Here is a 22,049-nt window from a genome sequence, read left to right as displayed (position 1 = left end):
AATTACTGAGAGCAAGATACTGTCTGGAGGGCAATAGAGACTGCGGTTAACAGTATTTATATCTGGAAATGGACATTTTTCTTCTGTTTGGCTGCTATTGCAGGGGTCAGGCAGCTACCGGGGCTGACTGGCTCTGGGTTTTGTGGTTGTCATGGTTACCTTTAGTGCCCACTGACCTCACATTCCTCAGCATCACCCGTGCTGAGGGTGGAGGATGGTTTGCTGGAAGGTTTTTCTCAGTGTCCCCACTCCGCCTGGAACTCCAGGCCTGCCCTGCGCGCCTGCACCACGGGGAGGGGCTCTCTCCAGGCTCACTCCCCTGTGTGATGGACCCTCCAGCTTGCTTCTGGGCACTGACTGCCCTGGAATGGGGAGTGGCAGGTCGGGCTCCCTGTTGCCCTGGTGCAGGTTCACATGGACACAGATCTCATGTCCTTGCACTTTGGGGTGGGACTTAGTGACCCTGTTTCCTCTCCAGAGAGGGAAGACCACCAAGGAGCTGGGCCTGGATGTACTCTGACAATAACAACAGTGAGGTGACACCTTTAAAGGCTTTAGGCTTAGATTTCTATACCCAGAAAGCCATCCTTCTAATACCGAGAGATGTCTGGTGCGGACAAGACAAAGTGAGCATCTATCTGAGGAGCCTGAAAGCTTCAGTCTGAAAGTAAGAGCAAACTGATTAGGGAGAGGACCCTAAACTTAAACACTGGAAAGTCAAAATCCCAGCTTTCTGATCGGTTTAAGCAAAGTTGTAATTTTGAGGTTGTCCAACTTTTCTCATTTGTAGACTGAGATAATGATCATCCCAGCTTTCCACATCCTAGGCAGAACTCACCCTCCACAGGATTTTGCTTCTTGAGTTTTCTTAGAGACCTAATATGTGCTCAAACTTTGTAAATATTCCAAGGTGATTACAAATATTACTTACAGCTTTCTTTGGCTTCCAAGTTCTCTCTCTATGCATTCAGTTCAGTTCAGTCACTCAGTCGTGTCCAGCTCTTTGTGACCCCATGGACTAAAGCACTACAGGCTTCCCTGTCCATCACCAACTCCTAGAGCTTGCTCAAACTCATGTCCATTGAGTCAGATACAACCATCTCATCCTCTGTAGTCCCCTTCTTCTCCAGCCTTTGATCTTTCCCAGCATCAGGGTCTTTTCCAGTGAGTCAGTTCTTTGCATCATGTGGCCAAAGTATTGGAGCTTAAGCTTCAGCATCAGTCCTTCCAATGAATATTCAGGACTAATTTCCGTTAGGATTGACTGGTTTGATCTCTTTGCAGTCCAAGGGACTCACATGAATCTCATCCAACACCACAGTTCAAAAGCATCAATTCTTCAGCGCTCAGCCTTCTTTATGGTCCAGCTCTCACATCCATACCTGACTATTCAAAAAACCATAGCTTTAACTAGACAGACCTTTGTCGGCAAAGTAATGTCTGTGCTTTTTAATATGCTGTCTAGGTTGGTCATAGCTTTTTTTCCTAGGAGCAAGTGTCATTTCATGGCTACAATCATCATCTGCAGTGATTTTGGAGCCCAAGAAAATAAAGTCTGTCACTGTTTTCCATTGTTTCCCCATCTATTTGCCATGAAGTGATGGGACCAGATGCCATGATCTTGAATGTTGAGTTTTAAGCCAGCTTTTTCACTCTCCTCTTTCACCTTCATCAAGAGACTCTTTAATTCCTCTGCTTTCTGCCATAAGGGTGGTGTCATCTGCATCTGAGGTTATGGATATTTCTCTCAACAGTCTTGATTCCAACTTGTGATTCATCCAGCCTAGCATTTTGCATGATGTATTCTGCATATAAGTTAAATAAGCATGGTGACAATATACAGCCTTCATGAACTCCTTTCCCAGTTTTGAACCAGTCTGTTGTTCCATGTCCAGTTCTAACTGTTGCTTCTTGACCTGTATATAGATTTCTCAGGAGGCAGGTAAGGTGGTCTGATATTCTGATATCTTTAAGAATTTTTTACATTTGTTATGATCCACACAGTCAAAGGCTTTAGTGTAATCAATGAAGCAGAAGTAGATGTTTTTTCTGGAATTCTCTTGCTTTTTCTATGATCCAGTGGATGCTGGCAATTTGATCTCTGGTTCCTCTGCCTTTTCTAAATCTAGCTTGAACATTCGGAAGTTCTCAGTTCATATGCTATTGAAGCCTAGCTTGGAGAATTTTGAGCATTACTTTGCTAGCATGTGAGATGGGTGTAATTGTGTGGTAGTTTGAGCATTCTTTGGCATTGCCTTTTTGGGGGGATTGGAATGAAAACTGACCTTTTCCAGTCCTGTGGCCACTGCTGAGTTTTCCAAATTTGCTGGCATATTGAGTGCAGCACTTTCACAGCATCATCTTTTAGGATTTGAAATAGCTCAACTGGAATTCCATCACCTCCACTAGCTTTGTTCATAGTGATGCTTCCTAAGGCCCACTTGACTTCGCATTCTAGGATGCTTGGCTCTAGGTGAGTGATCATACCATCGTGAGTGTCTGGGTCATTAAGATCTCTTTTGTACAGTTCTTCTGTGTATTCTTGCCACCTCTTAATATCTTCTGCTTCTGTTAGGTCCATACCATTTCTGTTCTTTATTGTGCCTGTCTTTGTATGAAATGTTCCCTTGGTATCTCTAATTTTCTTGATGTGATTGCTAGTCTTTCCATTCTATTGTTTTCCTCTGTTTCTTTGCATTGATCACTGAGGAAGGCTTTCTCATCTCTCCTTGCTATTAGAACTCTGCATTCAGATGGGTATACCTTTCCTTTTCTCCTTTGCCTTTCACTTCTCTTTTCTCAGCTATTTGTAAGGCCTCCTTAGGCAATCATTTTGCCTCTTTGCATTTCTTCTTCTTGGGGATGGTTTTGATCACCACCTCCTGTACAATGTTACAAACCTCTCTCCATAGTTCTTCAGGCACTCTATCAGATCTAATCCTTTGAATCTAGCTGACTATATAGTTTCTCCATCCTTGGCTCCAAAGAATATAATCAATCTGATTTCAGCATTGACCATCTGGTGATGTCCATGTGTAGAGTTGTCTCTTGTATTGTTGGAAAAGGGTGTTTGCTATGACCAGTGCATTCTCTTGGCAAAAGTCTGTTAGCCTTTGCCCTGCTTCATTTTGTACTCTGAGGCAAAACTTGCCTGTTACTCCAGTTTTCTCTTGACTTCCTACTTTTGCATTCCAGTCCCCTATGATGAAAAGGACATCTTTTTTTTTTTTTTTGGTGTTAGGTCTAGAAAGTCTCGTAGGTCTTCATAGAAGCATTCAGCTTCTTCAGCATTAGTGGTTGGGGCCTAGACTTGGATTTACTGTGATATTGAATGGTTTGCCTTGAAAACAAACAGAGATCATTCTGTCGTTTTTGAGATTGCACCCAAGTACTGCATTTTGGACTCTTTTGTTGACTATGAAGGCTACTCCATTTTTTCTAAGGGATTCTTGCCCACAGTAGTAGATATAATGGTCATCTGAATTAAATTTACTCATTCCAGTCCATTTTAGCTCACTGGTTCCTAAACGGTCAATATTTGTTCTTGCCATCTCCTGTGTGACTATTTCCAATTTCCCTTGATTCATGGACCTAACATTCCAGGTTCCTATGCAATATTGTCATTTATAGCATCGGACTTTACTTCCATCACCAGTCACATCCACAACTGGGCACTGTTTTCACTTTGGCTCAGCCTCTTCATTCTTCTCTGAGCTACTTCTCCACTCTTCTCCAGTAGCATATTGGGCACCTACCGACCTGGGGAGTTCATTTTTCAGTGTCATATCTTGTTGCCTTTTCATACTGTTCATGGGGCTCTCAAGGCAAGTATACTGAAGTGGTTTGCCATTCCCTTCTCCAGTGCACCATGTTCTGTCAGAACTCGCCACCATGACCTGTCCATCTTGGGTGGCCCTACATGGCATGGCTCATAGTTTCACTGAGTTAGACAAGGCTGTGATCCAAGTGATCAGTTTGGTTAGTTTTCTGTAATTGTGGTTTCCATCCTGTTTGTCTGCCCTCTGATGGATAAGGGTAAGAGGCTTATGGAAGCTTCCTGGATGGGAGATACTGGCTGTGGGGGAATCTGGGTCTTGCTCTGATATGTGGGGCCATGCTCAGTAAATCTTTAATCCAATTTTCTGTTGACAGGTGGGGTTGTGTTCCCTCCCTGTAGTTTCAGTTCAGTTCAGTCACTCAGTGGTGTCTGACTCTTTGCCACCCCATGGACTGCAGCCCACCAGGCTTCCTGTCTATCACCAACTCCCGGAACTTAAATTCACGTCCATCAGGTCGGTGATACCATCCAACCATCTGATCCTTTTTCGTCCCCTTCTTCTCCTGTCTTCAATCTTCCCAGCATCAGGGTCTTTTCCAATGAGTCAGTTCTTCACATCAGGTGCCCATAGTATTGGAGTTTCAGCTTCACCATCAGTTTTTCCAATGAATATTCAGGACCGATTTCCTTTAGGATGGACTGGTTGGCCTGAGGCATTAGTGGTTGGGGTGCCCTATAGTTTGGCCTGAGGCCAAACTATGGTAGGGGTAATAGAGACCTCCTTCAAAAGGACTTATGCCAAGACTGTTGTATTCAGTGCCCCTGACTCCACAGCAGGCCACTGTCAACTCATGCCTCTGCTGGAGACTCCTGGACACTCACAGGCCAAGTGTGGCTCAATCTCTTGTGGGGTCACTGATTCTTTTTCCTGGGTCCTGGTGCACAAAAGGTTTTGTTTGTGCCCTCCAAGAGTCTGTTTGCCCAGTCCTGTGGAAGTTCAGTAATCAAATCCCACTGGCCTTCAAAGTCAATTTCCCTGGGGGTTCTAAGTCCCTTTGCCGGATCCCCAGATTGAGAAATCTGTCGTGGGCCCCAGCACTTTTGCAACAGTGTGAGAACATCTTTGGTATAATTGTTCTCCAATTTATAGGTTGTCAGCTTGGTGGCTCTACGGTGGGGCTCACACATCTCTCAGGTCTGCTGTAGTCAGAGCCCCTGCCCCTGCAGCAGGCTACTGCTGACCCATGCTTCCTCAGGAGATGCCCAAAGACTCAAAGGGAAGTCTGGCTCAGTCTCTTGTGGGGTCCCTGAGTCCTGGTGTGCACATTTTGTTTGAACCCTCCAAGCATCTCTGGCTGGTATGAAGTTTGATTCTAAATGTGATTTCACCCCTCCCAGTGTCTTGTTGGGTCTTCTCCTTTACACTGAGTTGTGAGGTATCTTTTTTTGGTGGGATCTAACATTCTCCTGTCGATGGTTGTTCAGTGGTTAGTTGCAGTTTTGGAGTTCTCACAGGAGAAGATAAGCGAATGTCTTTCTACTACACCATCTTATAATACAAGGTGCAAGCTTATTATCGCAAGATTATTATGTTACTCAGATCTTCTAAATGCTTACTTAGTCTTTGTCATTGTGACATCTTTCAGAAAGAAGATGGACACTCACCCAAACTTTGGTCCAGCTGTCAAGACTGATAACAACACACACACACACACACACACACACACACTAAGAAAGTATGGAAATATTTATCCTTTACACAAGGCAGCTTTTTGAGGTGAGCAGTGCAGGCCCCTCAAGCTGGTCTAAAAATGACTTGAGAGCCAGGAAAGGAGACGTACTTGGGCTTCTGTTGTGTTAGGGGTGGGACCTTGGTGAGGGTTCCAGCACGGGCAGGTGCCTCCTGTATGGTTTGAATTTCCCACTGGTACCAAGGGAGGCAGCGTCCAGGCTTTCTTTTCTGTCTGCTAAGATGTGGGGAGAAAGAAAAGACTCAGGGATGAGGCTTCAAAGATGTCAGCAGTTACCTAGAGGGGTGGGATGTAGGGAGGTGGGAGGGAAGTCCTAAAGGGAGGGGATATATTTATACATATAGCTGATTCCCCTCATCATACAGCAGAAATTAATACAGAAAAATATCAATAACCTCAGTTGGCAGAAAGTGAAGAACTAAAGAGCCTCTTGATGAAAGTGAAAGAGGAGAATGAAAAGGTTGGGTTAAAGCTCAACATTCAGAAAACTAAGATCATAGCATCTGGTTCCATCACTTCATGGCAAATAGATGGGGAAACAGTGGAAACAGTGGATGATTTTATTTTCGGGGGCTCCAAAATCACTGCAGATGGTGATTGCAGCCATGAAATTAAAAGATGCTTGCTCCTTGGAAGGAAAGTTATGACCAATCTAGACAGCATATTAAAAAGCAGAGACATTACTTTGTCAACAAAGGTCCATCTAGTCAAGGCTATGGTTTTTCCAGTAGTCATGTATGGATGTGAGAGTTGGACTATAAAGAAAGCTGAGCGCCGAAGAATTGATGCTTTTGAACTGTGGTGTTGGAGAAGACTCTTGAGAGTCCCTTGGACTGCAAGGAGATCCAACCAGTCCATCCTAAAGGAGATCAGTCCTGGGTGTTCACTGGAATGACTGATGTTGAAGCTGAAACTCCAATACTTTGGCCATCTGATGTGAAGGGCTGACTCACTGGAAAAGACCCTGATGCTGGGAAGGACTGAGGGCAGGAGGAGAAGGGGATGACAGAGGACGAGATGGTTGGATGGCATCACTGACTCAATGGACATGAGTTTGGGTAAACTCCAGGAGTTGGTGATTGACAGGGAGGCCTGGCGTGCTTTAGTCCATGGGGTTGCAAAGAGTCGGACATGACTGAGAGAATTAACTGAACTGAATTACACTTCAATAATAAATAAAAATTTAAAAATAATAAAATAGATAATAAACAACAGCCTACTGCAGCACACAGGGAACTCTACTCAGCACTCTGTAATAACCTATATGGGGAAAGAATTGAAAAAGAATGGATATATGGGTATGTAAAACTGAATCAAGTTGCTTTATACCTGAAACTAATACAACACTGTAAATCAACTACACTCCAATATAAAATAAAAATTAAATATATTAATGGATAAAAAGGGATGTCAATTTTTTCTTTGTGATGATCTTCTGGTCAATAAAGTGAATAACCTAAAACAAGCAAACAAACAAACAAACAAACAAAAAAAAACAGAGTCAGACTTCTGTTTGCATTTTCTTACCTGCTTCTTGGTGGAATGGACCCATTACTAATGTATTGATAATGTATCTCTCTGATGCTGAGGTTGAAGCTCCAATACTTTTGCCACCTGATGCAAAGAACTGACTCATTGGAAAAGACCCTCACGCTGGGAAAGACTGAAGGCAGGAGGAGAAGCAGACAACAGAGAACGAGATGGTTGGATGGCACCACTGACTCAATGGACATGAGTTAGAGCAAGCTCTAGGAGATGGTGATGGACAGGGAAGCCTGGCATGCTGCAGCCCATGGGGTTGCAAAGCGTTGGACAGAACTGAGCAACTGAACTGAACTTAATGTATCTCATTGTCCATTTAATGCTTTGTGGTTTGAAATGTATTTTATCTGATATAAAGGTTGTTATAAGCTATAGTGAATTTGCCTTTTATTTTTACCCTTTCTTCTACTCTTCAGTTGTATGTCTTACAAACTTAGTTGTACTTTTTTGACACATTTAGGAAGCAACTGTCTTTAAATGGAACAACTTAATCCACTAATATCTAGTATGATTACTGGTATTTACTTATTCTTGGGCTTCTCAGGTAGTGCTAGTGGTAAAGAATCTGTCCGTCAATGCAGGAGACATGAGATGCGAGTTCGATCCTTGGGTTGGGGAAGATCCCCTAGAGTAGGAAATGGCAACCCACTCCAGTATTCTTGCCTGGAGAATCCCCATGGACAGAGGAGCCTGGCGGGCTACAGTCCAAGGAGCCACAAAGAGTCAGACATGTCTGAGCATCCAAGCACACACACAGCACATGATGTAGCAGCTCAGTAGCCATTAACCAAACACCATCACTTGGGGCCTCAAGTTCACTAAAATATCTTCATATACAATATTCAGAATAGAAAGTTCATGGAGAAAACCAGAAATCAAATGATCAAAACCAAGGGGAAAGAAATATGTATATATTAACAATAAATCCACTGACATTATTAGATAGATTTTAAAATAACTTTAAATAATATGTTCAAGGAAATAGTTTATGAGATGGAAATCTTCAGCCGATAAGTGAAATCTATACAAAAATAGAAATTTGTAAACAAAAATGCAATTGTTGAAACTAGATGAATTTAACAACAGATTAGACACAATGGAAGAGATGATTCTGAACTGGAAGTCAGGTTAGAAGAAAATAGAAGCAGAGGGAGTGGATTTTCCCAAGAAAATGAGAAATAACTTTCAAACCACTGCAAGAACAACGCATCAACAAAACGTAACCAATTAAAATAGTCATAAAAACAGGTAAAAGGAAACAGTGGAAAATAACAGAAGGTATTTATGTAGCACTTAACATGACTTGCACTCTCCTACCTTCATACAGATTAATGGAATGAGGTAAGTAAGTAAGTGTTAGTTGTTCAGTCATGTCCAGCTCTTTGCGACCCCATGGACTGCAGCCCACCAGAGTCCTCTGTCCATAAGATTGTCTAGGCAAGGATACTGGAGTGGGTTGGGTACCATTATTGAGCCATTTCACAGGGAAGTTGAGGTACAAGTTTTGCATCCAAGGTTAACTGGTTAGTAAAAGCAGCAGAGCAAGGATTAAAGCAAAGGAAATTATACTGGCTCTAAAATGAGAAACTAGAATAGAATATGTAATATACTAAGAATGTATAAATGGTGCTCAGTCACTCAGTCATGTCCAACCCTTTGCAACTTCATGGACTTGAGCCCATCAGGCTCCTCTGTCCACAGAATTTTTCAGGTAAGAGTACTGGAGTGGGTTGCCATTTCCTAATCCAGGGCATCTTTCCCAACCCATCACTTGTTTCCTGCATGGGCAGGGTGCTTCTTTACCACTGGTGTCACCCGGGAAGCTGATACATTATGTGTGCATGCGAGCTCAGTTGCTTCAGTCCTGTCTGTCTGCAACCCCATCATACCAATCATCAAATACCTGAAAAGAAAAACCACTTCCTATCTTTTGGGGATCTTCGCCCCTCAGAAAAAGTCTTTTCTGTTTTGGCATCTATCTGGTGTCTTCAGATTTTCAAAATATTTTATACAAATTTTCCAGTTGTTCAAAACCATAATAGTTTTATAATTTGCTTCATAAAAAACTCAACATATGAACATATTTTTCCTGTTATCAACTTTTTTTTTACACATTTAATAGTGGCATAGCTGTTCATTATATGAATGAACCGTAGTTTAATTCCTTTTGTAACACATTGAGATACTGTATTTCATCAATTCTAACCTGTAACGTGCATGGTTTAATGTATCTGTGTTAAAGAAAACAATGTCATATTTTATAGCTGCTGGTGTCTTAGAGTCACTGATGGGTCCGAACACTGCCTCTCTGAAACTACACCACAGCCAGTCGTCTGGGGGCAGGGGGTGATTCTGGTCCCAGTTGTCCACCTCTGTCCTGGAAGGGGCAGGCTCCAGAGACTCCCTTTTCCAGGAAGCACCCCTTGAGCTGGCCACTGTGCCAAGATCCTCTGGAACAGACACCATCGGTCACATTCCAGGATGACAGGGACCAAACTTTTGGACCTGGCTGAGATGGGAGTTCAGGTCTGACCACACCTTTCAACTGAGAGACTTACTCTGGGATGTGGCAGCTCCATTCTGGGGCGCTCTTTCACCCTCTCCTAAATGGTGCCTCTACACACTTTCACTTTTCACTTTCCTGCATTGGAGAAGGAAATGGCAACCCACTCCAGTGTTCTTGCCTGGAGAATCCCAGGGACAGGGGAGCCTGGTGGGCTGCTGTCTATGGGGTCGCACAGAGTTGGACAGGACTGATGTGACTTAGCAGCAGCAGCAGCCACAAAAGTGAATTTTTTTTTTAAAGTTGATTTTGACAATGTTTTGTCAGTGTTCTCTTTTCTTAAATAATTAAAAAATATTATTTTGGCTGCATAGGTCTTAGTTGCGGCACATCTTCTTTGCATCACTCAGGAGCTTTCGTGGCAGCTCATGTGGGCTCATGTCCAATAGGATCTTAAGTTTCCCCCACCAGGGAATCAGCATTGCCTGCATTGCAAGGCAGATTCTTAACCGCTGGACCACCAAGGAAGTCCCAAGAAGTGAATTTTTAAGAGTCAAAAACTGTTAAATTAAGGTCCATGAAAACTTGGCTTTATGGCCTTTCGATATTGACAGGAAATGCGCTGAACCCAACTGACTAGATCACTGTCTCCCCAGGTGCTCAGCTTCCACTGGCCAGGCTCAGAAGGTCCCTGAAGGGGGCTGGACAAGGGCAGAGGAAGGAGCCACACACAGTCAGGGAGCACAGATCGCAAAGTAGATGGAACTAGAGACTTTCCACCACCCCGAGGCCCTCTTAGAAAGGCCCCTTGATGCCTCTGTTCACCCGGAGCTCAGGGTGGAGGCAGCGGACTTTGGAGCCTGCGTTGGCCTTGCTGAATGAACGCACCATACGTCCTTTGTGGACGGAGCTGCCAGGTGGGTCGGCCTAGTAGGCATTCTTCCTCACTCCCACTTCCTCATGACCTGACCTTCGGCTCCTGCTGGCCTTTCCTAGTAGCGGGGGGTCCCCTCCAGAGCAGCTTTCACTCAGGTCTCCTAGGGCCAGGGTAGAGGTGGTTCGCCTGGCTGGCTTTATTTTCCTTGTTTCCCTCTGAGAAAGGAACGCACTATACGGGAGTCAGTGAGTGCAATGGGGCTTGACTGGTGGAGCCGCGGTAGGTGAGTGGCCAGTTCGGGAGAAGGGGACTAAAGAGGTGAACAGGCCATTCTCAGGCTACAAGATCAGGTGTCAGGCCTCATGGCTTGGATCTCTGTGCACCCTTGGGGGTCCCAGTGCGCCCCCTCGGGGTCCCCGCGCGCCTTCCAGCGCGCTCCCGGACCCTCGCTGGCCCCGGGCACCTCTGGGTCCCAGCGCCCCCTGCCCCACAGCTTACGCCTCGCCACGCCAGCTGCCCTATGCACCGCCCTGACCTCGACCCTAGCTGCTCTGTGCGCTCCCCGAGTCACAGCGTGCCCCCACTCCTCCAGCGGCCCCAGGCCTAGCTGCCCGGAGCACCCCCGAAGGCCAGACGCCTGACCGCGCAGGGCCCGCCCGGTGACGCATTTCCAACAGCCAGGAACCCTGGCCGACCGGGCACGCGCCCGACGTCCGGGAGCGCGCCTCGTGCACGCGCGACTACCACGTGACCCGCGCCGGCCAACCTGCGCGCAGGGATTTGGGGGCAAAGCGCGGCCCCGCGAGCAGTTGCGGCGGGAGAGCGGCGGGCCGAGAGCGTGAGTCGCTCGCTCGGGGCTGCCTGCCGTCCCGCTGCCCTCCGAGCGCAGCCATGTCCGAGGAGAAGCCCAAGGTAAGGGCCGGCGGATGCGGGCCGGGCCGGACTCAGCCCCCACGCCCGCGCCGCCCTCGCGCCCGCTCCCCGGGCCCCGCCGCCCTCTGCCGCCGGCCGCTGGGACCCGTGTCCAGCCGCGCCGCTGGGCCTCCCCTCCCCCCTTCTCCCTCCACCCCCTCCCCCACGTCGCCCTGCCCCGCTCGGTTCCCCTCCCCCCGCCCTTTCGCGCCCCGCCCTCCTTCCAGACCCCGCCCCTACCCAGACCCCTCCCTCGGGTCCCGCCCCTCAGGGCCCCGCCCCTACCCAGACTCCGCCCTCGCGCTCCGACTCCGCCCAAGTCCCGCGTCCACTGTTGGAGCTCCACCCCTCCGGCTCCAACCCAGCCCGCTGTGCCGGGAGACCCGCCCCGTTGGCCCGAGTCTGGAAGAGCCGGCGCTTCTAATTTGGACCTTCTCCATCCGCCGACATCGCCCGCGTCCCCAAACCCTCTCTGGGACCGCCCCTCCCCAGGACCTCTTCCTTCGCCCGGACCCTCCCTAACTATGCACCTCATGGGAACCGGCCGGCCTGGGCTCTACTGCCCAGCGTGCGCGTGGTCCCCTCCTCAGTCCTCGCTGCGGAGCGCCGAGGGCGCAGGCCGGGCAGGGGCTCCGAGAGGCCTGACTTGTCTGGATCCACTGCGGCCCCTTGGGTGTGTGCTCATCCCGCGTCGCCGCTGCAGGGTGTGCGCTCCGCAGTCTGCTGCCCTGGCCGGCAGTCCTCGCGAAGGTCCGCGGTCATGAAAACTAGTCTTGGAAACGGGTTTCTGGAGATTTTCGTCAGCACTCTTGCTCTGCACGCAGCCTCTCTCTTGAACCCCGCTGCTGCTGCTTGGAGATCGCGCCCCAGTGCGTACCGGAGGCAGAGGCGGGCTGGGTGCGCTTGCACGGAGCCCCTGGACGGGATCCCACGGTGGACGCGGCCCTTTCCGCCCTGGAGCCTCCTCGGAGCTGCCTTTGCTTTTCCAGTTGGGGTGGGAGGAGATGTAACTGCCTGCCTTTATGACCTCTAGGTGGTCTCCTCTTCCAGAGTTTAAATGCAGTGAGATACAGTGAAATACGCTCAATACTCATCCTTTGGGTGCGCTTAAGCTTAACACTCCCACGTGTTCAATGTCCAAGGCATAGTTCAGTAGAATTAACTTGTTTTAACTACTTCCAAGACAGCGAGCTGGTTGTGCCTCAGGCCCCACCCTTGTCTTCGGAGGCCTCGGTTCCTTCCGGGCTCCTCTGGCTCAGAGATGCTCTCTCCTTCCGGCCTGGAGGGGAGGGGTAGGAGGCACACCCCCAGGCCATCTTGGTGCAAAGAAAACCTTGTGGACCAGTTTGCCTCCCCTGCAGAGTCCAGGTAGGGGACTGACCGGGTGAACCCTGCTGTGGTTTTTAGGGTTTCTTCCTTCCCTTTCCTTTTTTCCAAGTTTTGATTATTAGGGATTCGCTGCGAGTCTGGCCTTCCTCTTCCTGGTCTGTAGCCGCAGCCCTCTTTCTTTTCGCGTTCTGGTCCCTGCATCTCTGTTTTAAACACACCCATATTTTTTCATTAAGAAAGTGAATGTATCATCTGGCTATGTGCAAAAGAATGCAGTTGGCCCCTTCTCAACACTAAATTGGGAAGTTAAGTCAAGATGGATCAAAGACCTAAATGTGAGAATTAAGACAATAGAACTTTTAGGAGAAAGCATAGGACAAAAACTCCACGACATTGGACTTGGTGGTGATTTCTTGATTGTGACACCAAAGACACAGGTGTCATGAAAAAAAAAAACGACTTATGAAAATTTAAAAATTTTGTACATCAAAAGACACTGATAAAAGAACAGGGTAAAAATGCAACCACAGAAAGGGGAGATGATATTTTCAAATCACTATCAACCCAAAAAAACCCACAGAAGGCTGCAAATAAAGTAATTTGGGGTGTTAAGAATTGTGATTTGGGAGACACAGATTTGGGTAAAACAAAGAGCTTTCTGGGTAAGAGAAAGAATCAGGGGCTTACAAAGGCAAGAGCCACGAGGCTGAACCCTGATACAGAAAGAAATGTGTGTCCCGAAGGGGTGGCTGTCACGCGTTGGTTCAGGGTCAGGGTCCCACAGGCGTCTCGAGTTTTGGGCAGGTGTCCTGGATGCTTCGTCAGGACAGGACGTGGTCACAGGTCAGATTCCATCTGGGTTGAGATGAGCATGAGTCCCGTCCTCAGTGGTCTCTGGGTTCTGTCTGAGGGGCTCTCTGAGCAACACCGACTCCCTTTTGATTTTCCTTCTACATTGCATATCTGATAAAGGATCAATATTTAGACTATATAGAGAACTCCTAAAACTCAACAAGAAAATAAGTGACCTGATTAAATAATGAGCAAAAAAACCTGAATAGACATTTCTCCAGAGAAGACATATATGAATAGCCAAGATGCTTGATATCACTGATCATCAGATCAGATCAGTTCAGTCCCTCAGTCGTGTCCGACTCTTTGCGACCCCATGAATCGCAGCACGCCAGGCCTCCCTGTCCATCACCAACTCCCGGAGTTCACTGAGACTCACGTCCATCGAGTCAGCAATGCCATCCAGCCATCTCATCCTCTGTCGTCCCCTTCTTCTCCTGCCCCCAATCCCTCCCAGCATCAGAGTCTTTTCCAATGAGTCAACTCTTCGCATGAGGTGGCCAAAGTACTGGAGTTTCAGCCTTAGCATCGTTCTTTCCAAAGAAATCCCAGGGCTGATCTCCTTCAGAATGGACTGGTTGGATCTCCTTGCAATCCAAGGGACTCGCAAGAGTCTTCTCCAACACCACAGTTCAAAAGCATCAGTTCTTTGGCGCTCAGTTTTCTTCACAGTCCAACTCTCACATCCATACATGACCACAGGAAAAACCATAGCCTTGACTAGACGAACCTTTGTTGGCAAAGTAATGTCTCTGCTTTTCAATATGCTATCTAGGTTGGTCATAACTTTCCTTCCAAGGAGGTAAGCGTCTTTTAATTTCATGGCTGCAGTCACCATCTGCAGTGATTTTGGAGCCCAGAAAAATAAAGTCTGACACTGTTTCCCCATCTATTTGCCATGAAGTGATGGGACCGGATGCCATGATCTTCGTTTTCTGAATGTTGAGCTTTAAGCCAACTTTTTCACTCTCCACTTTCACTTTCATCAAGAGGCTTTTGAGTTCCTCTTCACTTTCTGCCATAAGGGTGGTGTCATCTGCATATCTGAGGTTATTGATATTTCTCCCGGCAATCTTGATTCCAGTTTGTGTTTCTTCCAGTCCAGCGTTTCTCATGATGTACTCTGCATATAAGTTAAATAAATGGTGACAATATACAGCCTTGATGAACTCCTTTTCCTATTTGGAACCAGTCTGTTGTTCCATGTCCAGTTCTAACTGTTGCTTCCTGACCTGCATACAGATTTCTCAAGAGGCAGATCAGGTGTTCTGGTATTCCCATCTCTTTCAGAATTTTCCAGTTTATTGATCATCAGGGGAATCAAATAGAACTACAGCGAGATACTGCCTGACACTCATTAGGATGGCTACTTTAAAAAATCAAAACAGAAAGCAGCAAGTGCTGGAGAGGATGTGGAGAAGTTGGAATTGTTGGTGGGAATGTCAAATGATGCAGCTGCCATGGAAGAGAGAATGGAAGTTCCTCAAAGAATTAAAAGCAGAATTTCCATATGATCCAGCAGCTCTACTGCTGGGTGAAAGTGTTAGTGGCTCAGTGATGTCCAACTCTGCGACCCACGGACTATAGCCCGCCAGGCTCCTTGTCCATGGAATTCTCCAGGCAAGAATAACTGGAGTGGGAGCCATTTCCGTCTCCAGGGGATCTTCCCAACCCATGAATCGAACCCAGGTCTCCTGCATTGCAGGCAGATTCTTTACCACCTGAGCCACCAGGCAGGCCTGGTCTGTGTGTACAGCAGGGTATTATTCAGGTTTGCTACATCAGGGATGAACCAGGAAGACATTATGCTGATTGATGTAAGCCAGTCACGAGAGGACATATACTGTAATTCCACTTACAGGAGGTCCCCAGAGGAATCAGATTCATGGAGGCCGAAGAATGGTGGTTGTCAGTGGCTGGGGGAGGACGAGTGAGGGTTTCATGGGGACAGAGTTTCAGTTTTATAAGATGAAAAGAATTGTAGAGATGGATGGTGGCGGTGGCTGTATTTTATACTACAAACTGTACACTTAAAAATGGCTGAGATGGTAAATTTTATGTGTATTTTAACACAATGAATAAACAGCAAAGAAATAAAAGAATAAGTGGATAGGAAATCTTATCTGTAAATGCAAGGAGGTACCCTGGGTTAGATTCTGGAACAGAAAAATGGTATTAGTGGAGAAAAATTGTGAAATACAAAACAGAGAAAGGGTATTAGTGGAAAAACGGGTGAAATACAAAAAAGCTTGCAGTTGTGTTGTCAGCGGTGCGCTAGTGTTGTGTTCTTGGGCAGGACGCACACTGCAGTGCGTGAGATGTTAAGGAGACCCAGTGGGGCGTGTAGGAGCGCTCTGCCTCTGTATGGCAGCTCTTTTGGAAATGTAGGATTATTTCAAAATTAAACCTTTATTTGAAAAGATGAAAAAGCAAAAGCATCCTTGGTCTCTGGGGAATGGTGAGGTGCTGATCGTGGGACCCCCAGCTTCATCAGACGGGGGCTCATTGCTAGAGTCTTGCCTGCTGGGACCACTTCTCAGAGCCACTCTGAGCTCCCCTACTCTGGTCTCCAGGGGCCTCCTTTCCTCTCTCCTTCATGTGGCGGGGAGCAGTCCCAGGGCTTGGAAGGGGGAGCGGTGGGGAAGGAGAGCCCCAGGAAGAGGAGAACTTGGCCGGGACAGCACACAGAATTGCTTTGGTCTTCATCCAGACTATGCAGATTGACTTAGGTCAGCTTTGTCATTTGTGAAAAAGCAGACACTCCTCTTTTCCCCAGCAGTGTGCTCTCGGGCTGAGCTCTGCTCAGAACACCAGCTTCTTGCACCAACTTCCAGAAGTTTCCAAGGACCAGAGACCTTGTTGATTGCTTAGCAGCTTGGAGTGTCCCATGGGTCATGTCCCATGGATAGGATAGGGCGGTGACCCTGTTCAAGTGGGACTGGCAACCCAGGATGCACTTGAGGGTGGCCCTCCCTGGGAGGCAAGCGGGGAAGCCGCGGGCAGTCTGGACCCTGAGCCACTGCGCAGCCTTCGTTCTGGCCAGAAACGTCTCTGGTGTCTTATTCACCCTGACCTTATTCACCCTGACACTTGAGTATAAGTCACTTGTGCTCCACTCTAAGAGCAACCTTACAACAAAGGCGGATCTTCTCTCTGTTGTTTTCTGGTGTTACACAGATTTTTTTCCCCCTTAAGCTGACGTTTGTGACAAACGCTAGGTTGGCAGGACATTTGCCTGACTCAGCAAATAGAAGTTACAAGTCAGTTTGGTATAAGAATACGACAGACACACCAGTGACTGAATTGCTGGGGACATTTAAGAAGCAGTGGTGGTTGTGGGGCAACAGGTGGAGGCCCAGATGCACGTCTCTTTGCAGGAGGGAGTGAAGACGGAGAACGACCACATCAACCTGAAGGTGGCCGGGCAGGACGGCTCCGTGGTCCAGTTCAAGATCAAGAGACATACACCGCTCAGCAAGCTGATGAAGGCCTACTGCGAGCGCCAGGTGTGGGGAGGGGCGGTGGAATGTGCGTTCAGGGGCCTGTGTGTGTGCTCATGTGTGTCCAGGCTGGCCAGGCTTCTCCGGGCGGGGCAGGTGTCTGGTGCTGTTGGAATCTGAACAGTGGGTTCTCACGGATTCCATCCCTCCTCCTCCGTGTCTGTGGAGACACTGCCCTGGCACAATTTGCTCCAGACACATTTAATCAGTTCAGTTCAGTCGTGTCTGACTCTTTGCGACCCCATGAACCGCAGCACACCAGGCTTCCCTGTCTATCACCAACTCCTGGAGTCCACCCAAACCCATGTCCATTGAGTCGGTGATGCCATCCAGCCATCTCATCCTCTGTTGTCCCCTTCTCCTCCTGCCTTCAATCTTTCCCAGCATCAGGGTCTTTTCAAATGAGTCAGCTCTTCACATCAGGTGGCCAAAATATTGGAGCTTCAGATTCAACATCAGTCCTTCCAATGACCACCCAGGACTGATTTCCTTTAGGATGGACTGGTTGCATCTCCTTGCAGTCCAAGGGACTCTCAAGCATCTTCTCCAAAACCACACTTCAAAAGCATCACTTTCCTTTATTTACTGCTTTACGAGACAAAGAGCCGCCTCTTGTATGTGTCAGACTGTGCCCTGGGGCCCTGGTGCTCTCCACAGGAGCCAGTCCTCTGTGGGGGATTCTGAAATCCTTGACCTTAGTTTCTACTCTTGACTTTGATAACCCTTGCCTTGGCCTGTTTGTTGTTACTATTAAAAACACCTAAAAAAGCTCCATGCCTTCCTCTTTTTCTCCCCTCTTTTCAGGCTTTGCTCTTCAGAGGAGGTCACTATCAATTCCAGCTTTTTCTTTTTTCCACTTTTTCTTGATAAATATTGTTTCATGGAGAAATTTTGGATTTTGGAGACTATTTTCACCTGTGAAAGGTGGGACTTCTGCTCTGACCCGTGGTCCACACAGCCAGCCCCTGCCCCCGCACACAGCCCTCTCCCTGCACCCAGCCTGCTCTGGACTCTGCTGCTTTTGTGACCAGGCAGCCACCCCAGCCACATAGCAACCTGTGCTTATCGCTGGCTCTTGTCTGAGTCCTGTTGTTCTTGGTCTGGTGGTGGCCGTGTGTGTCGATTTCAGGGTGTCCCATCGTGAATTTATGCCCTGCATTTCCTGCCATGCTGCACTATCTCCCACCCGGGCCCCCTCCCTCTTGCCCCGCCTGGGCTGCCGCTCTGTGGTCCTCCCACAGAGCCTCCCAGGAATCTTTCTGCCCATGTATTTGGCCCCCCTCCTGGACTAATCTTTCTGGACTAATCTTCTTTCCCTGTCTTGATAAAGCATATCTTCCAGTATCTTGCTCAGAAAGCATATGAAGAATACTGCTTCTCTGAACGTGATTTGCTTTATAAACCTTCACACTTGAGTAATTTGACTGCATATAAATTTCTAAGTTGAAATTCATTTTCCTCTTTTGGAGTTCCTGCATCATATTCTTCTAGTTTCCCCCATTTGTATGAAAAGTTCAGTGATGCTCTGATTCTCGGTCCTTTGTTGTAATGTGGTTTATCTCTCCTAGCTTTCAGGACTTTATTCCTGGGCTTTTAGGTAGGGAGTTTTGTCTTAGACTCTTCTGGGCATGTTCTCGGCCTTTTGGTCTAGAAACTCAGTTCAGTTCAGGAACTGGACCTTCTGTCAGTTCAGTGACAGTTTGTGTCCCTCCCCAGTGGGATTCCATCCGATTTAGTCACCTGTGCCAGGTGTGTGCATCTGGATCATTTCCCCCAACTGTGCATGGGGCTTGTTGCTGTTGGTCTCTTTTCTGGGAGGTTTTCTCGACTTTGTGTTCCCGCTTTTTATGGGTGGTCTTGTGTCTGTCATGATTTCTGATTTTCAAAAGTCCTGGTTCTTTACTGTTTTCTGTGGCTCCCTTTTCCTGGGGGAACTCTCTGTTGTTTTCTAGCTGCCTCAGAGCTTCAGGCCCACTGGTGAGACTTTGTAGTCAACTGGGTCATAAATCTGTGTATTCACAAGTCTGGTGTTTTGATGAATGTGTGATTCTTTTTGAACTAATGTGTTAGCGGGAAATACTTACAGTGATAACTGCTTTTCTTTTCAGGGCTTGTCAATGAGACAGATTCGATTCAGGTTTGATGGACAACCAATTAATGAAACAGACACCCCAGCCCAGGTAGGAACCCAGCAGGTCTGCACTCAGGGGCTACTTCCGCCCTGCGTGTGGCAGCTGCCAGCAGGAACGCTCACATCTGAGAGTGACTGATTGCTGTTCATACAGAACACCGTACATTTTCTTTCCCTTTTTTTTTGAAGCGTGCTGCATGGCTTGTAGTTCCTGACGAGGGATTGAACTAATGCCCCTGCAGTGGAAGCGCAGAGTCCTAGCCACTGGATGGCCAGTGAATTCCCCTTACATTTTCTCAATGGCTTAGATTATTAGATTTTGTAATTTTGAGGTTTAGTTTTCAAATGAGAAAAATGTACTTTGTCAGCCTCCTTTGTGTTGGGGGAAGGAGCAGGAGGGCTGGGTTCTCAGCTGAGGTGGTCCAGGGTCACGGCCGAGGCCCAGCGTCCTCACCCCCCGACCCCACCCCCATCTCTGCTCCAGGCGAGCTGGGCAGATGTGATCGCCACCTCGTGTTGTCGGGACACTGGACCTGCAGCGTTAGTCTGCAGCTACATTCCTGCCTCCATCTCCTGCCCTCTGAGCACTGATGCCAAGGGGCATGAGTGGAGAGGGGTGCAGTGTGCTCTGTTTCCTCCAGCATCAGCCACCGCAAGCGGCTCTGTCAGGTCTGCACATCCCTCCTCGTGGAGGGAGAGCCTGGGGTCCAGGCTGCACCCCTGTCACTTGTCAGCCAGACGACTGCAGGGTCGAACATGGGGAGAATCAGCCAGCCTTCAGTGTAAAAGGGCTGCTCTGTGGAGGTTTCATCTGTGCTCCTATGGGGAGCCGCATGCCCCTTACACAGAGGGAAGGGGCAGCCATGGGCTCCCCCAGCCTCTGTGCTGATTTGCGTGCTGGGTCGTATCTGCAACAGGAGCCCTCCCCGTGCCCTCCCACCCCCCTCAGGGGTACTACTCTTGATTTCTGAGCAGGATGCTACTCGACGGGATGGGGAGGCCAGCAGGGAGCCCTTCCTTTGGGATGGAGTTGGCTTTGGCAGCACCCATGTGGACTCCACCCCCTACCTCTGAGGTCCCCAGGATTCCGCGCTTCTGGCACTCACTCCTAGCTGAAATCTGATTTTTGTATACTTCTCAGTAAAACTTGAGACACTTTGCTTTTAACAGGACTTAGTTTCTCTGTCAGTCAAGGCGCTAGCGTTGTGGATTCTGTTAGGAGAACTTGCGGAAGAAGCGGGCTAACTGGAAAGCCATAGTTGAGCCTCTGTCCTCATGTGCCGACTTGAGGGTGGGCTCAGGTGTGTGGGGGCGGGTCCCCCCCAGCACGAGAAGACACTGACACACCTTCTGTGCCTGCAGCTGGAGATGGAAGACGAGGACACCATCGACGTGTTCCAGCAGCAGACGGGGGGCTCCAGGGTGGCCAGCTGCCTCTTGGGGAGTGGCCTCTAGAGCCCCCATCCCCTTGTGGCACCGTGCTGTGTTTGCTATTGAACAGTGGACGTGTGGCCAAGCCCATCAGCAGGGAGGCTCGGACACCGAGGACATTCCCCAGAAGGACTTCGCTCTGATGCACTTGAGTGCCACCGTGGTGATGGTCCCCAGCCTCCCGAGGCCCATCACCTGGTACCTGTGTTTGGGTAAAATGCGTGGTGAGGGACTTGGGCTTTGTTTTTACTTTTTCGTTTTTTCTCCCTCCTATGACATTTTCTCCAAGCTTGTGGCCTGAATGCCTGCTTTCTGTCTAGACGGGGATCTCACTCCAGGTGTTGACCCCCCTCATTCCAACCATGGAGAGAACTGTCACTACTCTGGGGGTGCTTCTGTGGGGCGAGTTTTGGGGTAATGGTTGGTATGGGAGATACACTTTCACTTACTGTTTCTTGCGGGCACAGGTTTTTTCAATGCTAAATATTAGAAATGTAAGCTTTGCCAGAACATAGTAAAGTTGAAGGGAAAATACTGGAATGTTTCTTAAAAGGTAAGAAGTTCTTCAGTAACACAGCCCTGGGCGGGGTCTGGGGCCCTGGACCCATTGCCACCAACTGCCGGTGACGCTGCTCTGACAACAAAAATGGGCTTTTCCCCTTTTCTTAACAGAGAAGAAAGTAAGTCCCACACGTCTGCTGTGCTCACAGTGCCAGGGCCTCAGATTTCCTCCAGTATTTGCTTCTGATGAGTAACAATGGTCTGTATGTAAACAAGGAAGATAGAATATTGCTGATTTTGCTGGTATGTTTTTGTGTAAAAGAGCTGCTTCAGAGTGTGGCTACAAGTGAGAGATGCCCCCGGGTTCTCCCCGAGGACCGTGCTCTGCTCCCCAAGTTGGTATGGAGCTTACATGTTACGTGTGATTTCAGTTCTGTGCATTTTGGGGTCTGTTTTGGTTAACCTCCAATGGTTGTCCTGTTGCCCTTCCGTGTGGACTCACTCCTGTCTGATGGCCCCTGGCTGCCTGCTTTGGTCACCTGAGCAGGATAACCACCATCATCTCCTGCTCGCCTGAGACCTTGCTGGAGAAGTCTGCACTTCCTTTGTACCTTGCTGTTCGGGCACAGGCGGGGGGTCTGCGGCTCTGTTGTGTTTATTCCCCAATTTGTACATTATTTGTTGTCCTTTACTACTGTCAACAGTAAATATAGTTTGGTATTCTGTCTCTTGGCTCACACTCTATACTGCGTTTGGAGATTGGACATCGTGTCATGTTCAGTATTTGCAGTGACCTTTCAGCAAGACCACTCCGACTTCCATCTGAAGGCTGGCTCACCTGCACTCCTGCAGGCTGTGACATCCCTGCCAAGGCCGCCCCCTCCCCTGCAGAGCCCTCCTCCCTCTCCTGGGCTCCTGGGGGGGTTACCATGACTCTGGGCT

General features: G+C 48.2%; 1 protein-coding gene across 1 annotated transcript; it reads left to right on the top strand.

Moving 5' to 3' along the window:
* The first annotated feature begins 11,205 nt into the window (after positions 1–11,205).
* SUMO3 (small ubiquitin like modifier 3) lies at positions 11,206–21,832 on the top strand. Its single transcript, XM_006060806.4, has 4 exons — positions 11,206–11,363; positions 16,922–17,050; positions 19,153–19,224; positions 20,538–21,832. The coding sequence occupies exons 1-4, from the start codon at positions 11,343–11,345 to the stop codon at positions 20,628–20,630; spliced, it is 315 nt and encodes a 104-aa protein (XP_006060868.1). The 5' UTR covers positions 11,206–11,342; the 3' UTR covers positions 20,631–21,832.
* The last annotated feature ends 217 nt before the right edge of the window (positions 21,833–22,049 follow it).

The sequence above is a fragment of the Bubalus bubalis genome, chromosome 1 (genome assembly GCF_019923935.1).
Source record: "Bubalus bubalis isolate 160015118507 breed Murrah chromosome 1, NDDB_SH_1, whole genome shotgun sequence".
NCBI lineage: Eukaryota > Metazoa > Chordata > Mammalia > Artiodactyla > Bovidae > Bubalus > Bubalus bubalis.
Note: the sequence above shows the minus strand (reverse complement) of the source record. Positions and strands in the feature narration are given on the sequence as shown.

What these genes read in the sequence shown, in the direction of transcription:
- SUMO3 (XM_006060806.4), top strand. Translation starts at nt 11,343, where the DNA reads ATGTCCGAGGAGAAGCCCAAG. An exon ending in TGTCCGAGGAGAAGCCCAAG is followed by an intron (nt 11,364 to 16,921) that starts GTAAGGGCCGGC and finishes GTCTCTTTGCAG; the next exon opens with GAGGGAGTGAAGACGGAGAA. An exon ending in AGGCCTACTGCGAGCGCCAG is followed by an intron (nt 17,051 to 19,152) that starts GTGTGGGGAGGG and finishes TTTTCTTTTCAG; the next exon opens with GGCTTGTCAATGAGACAGAT.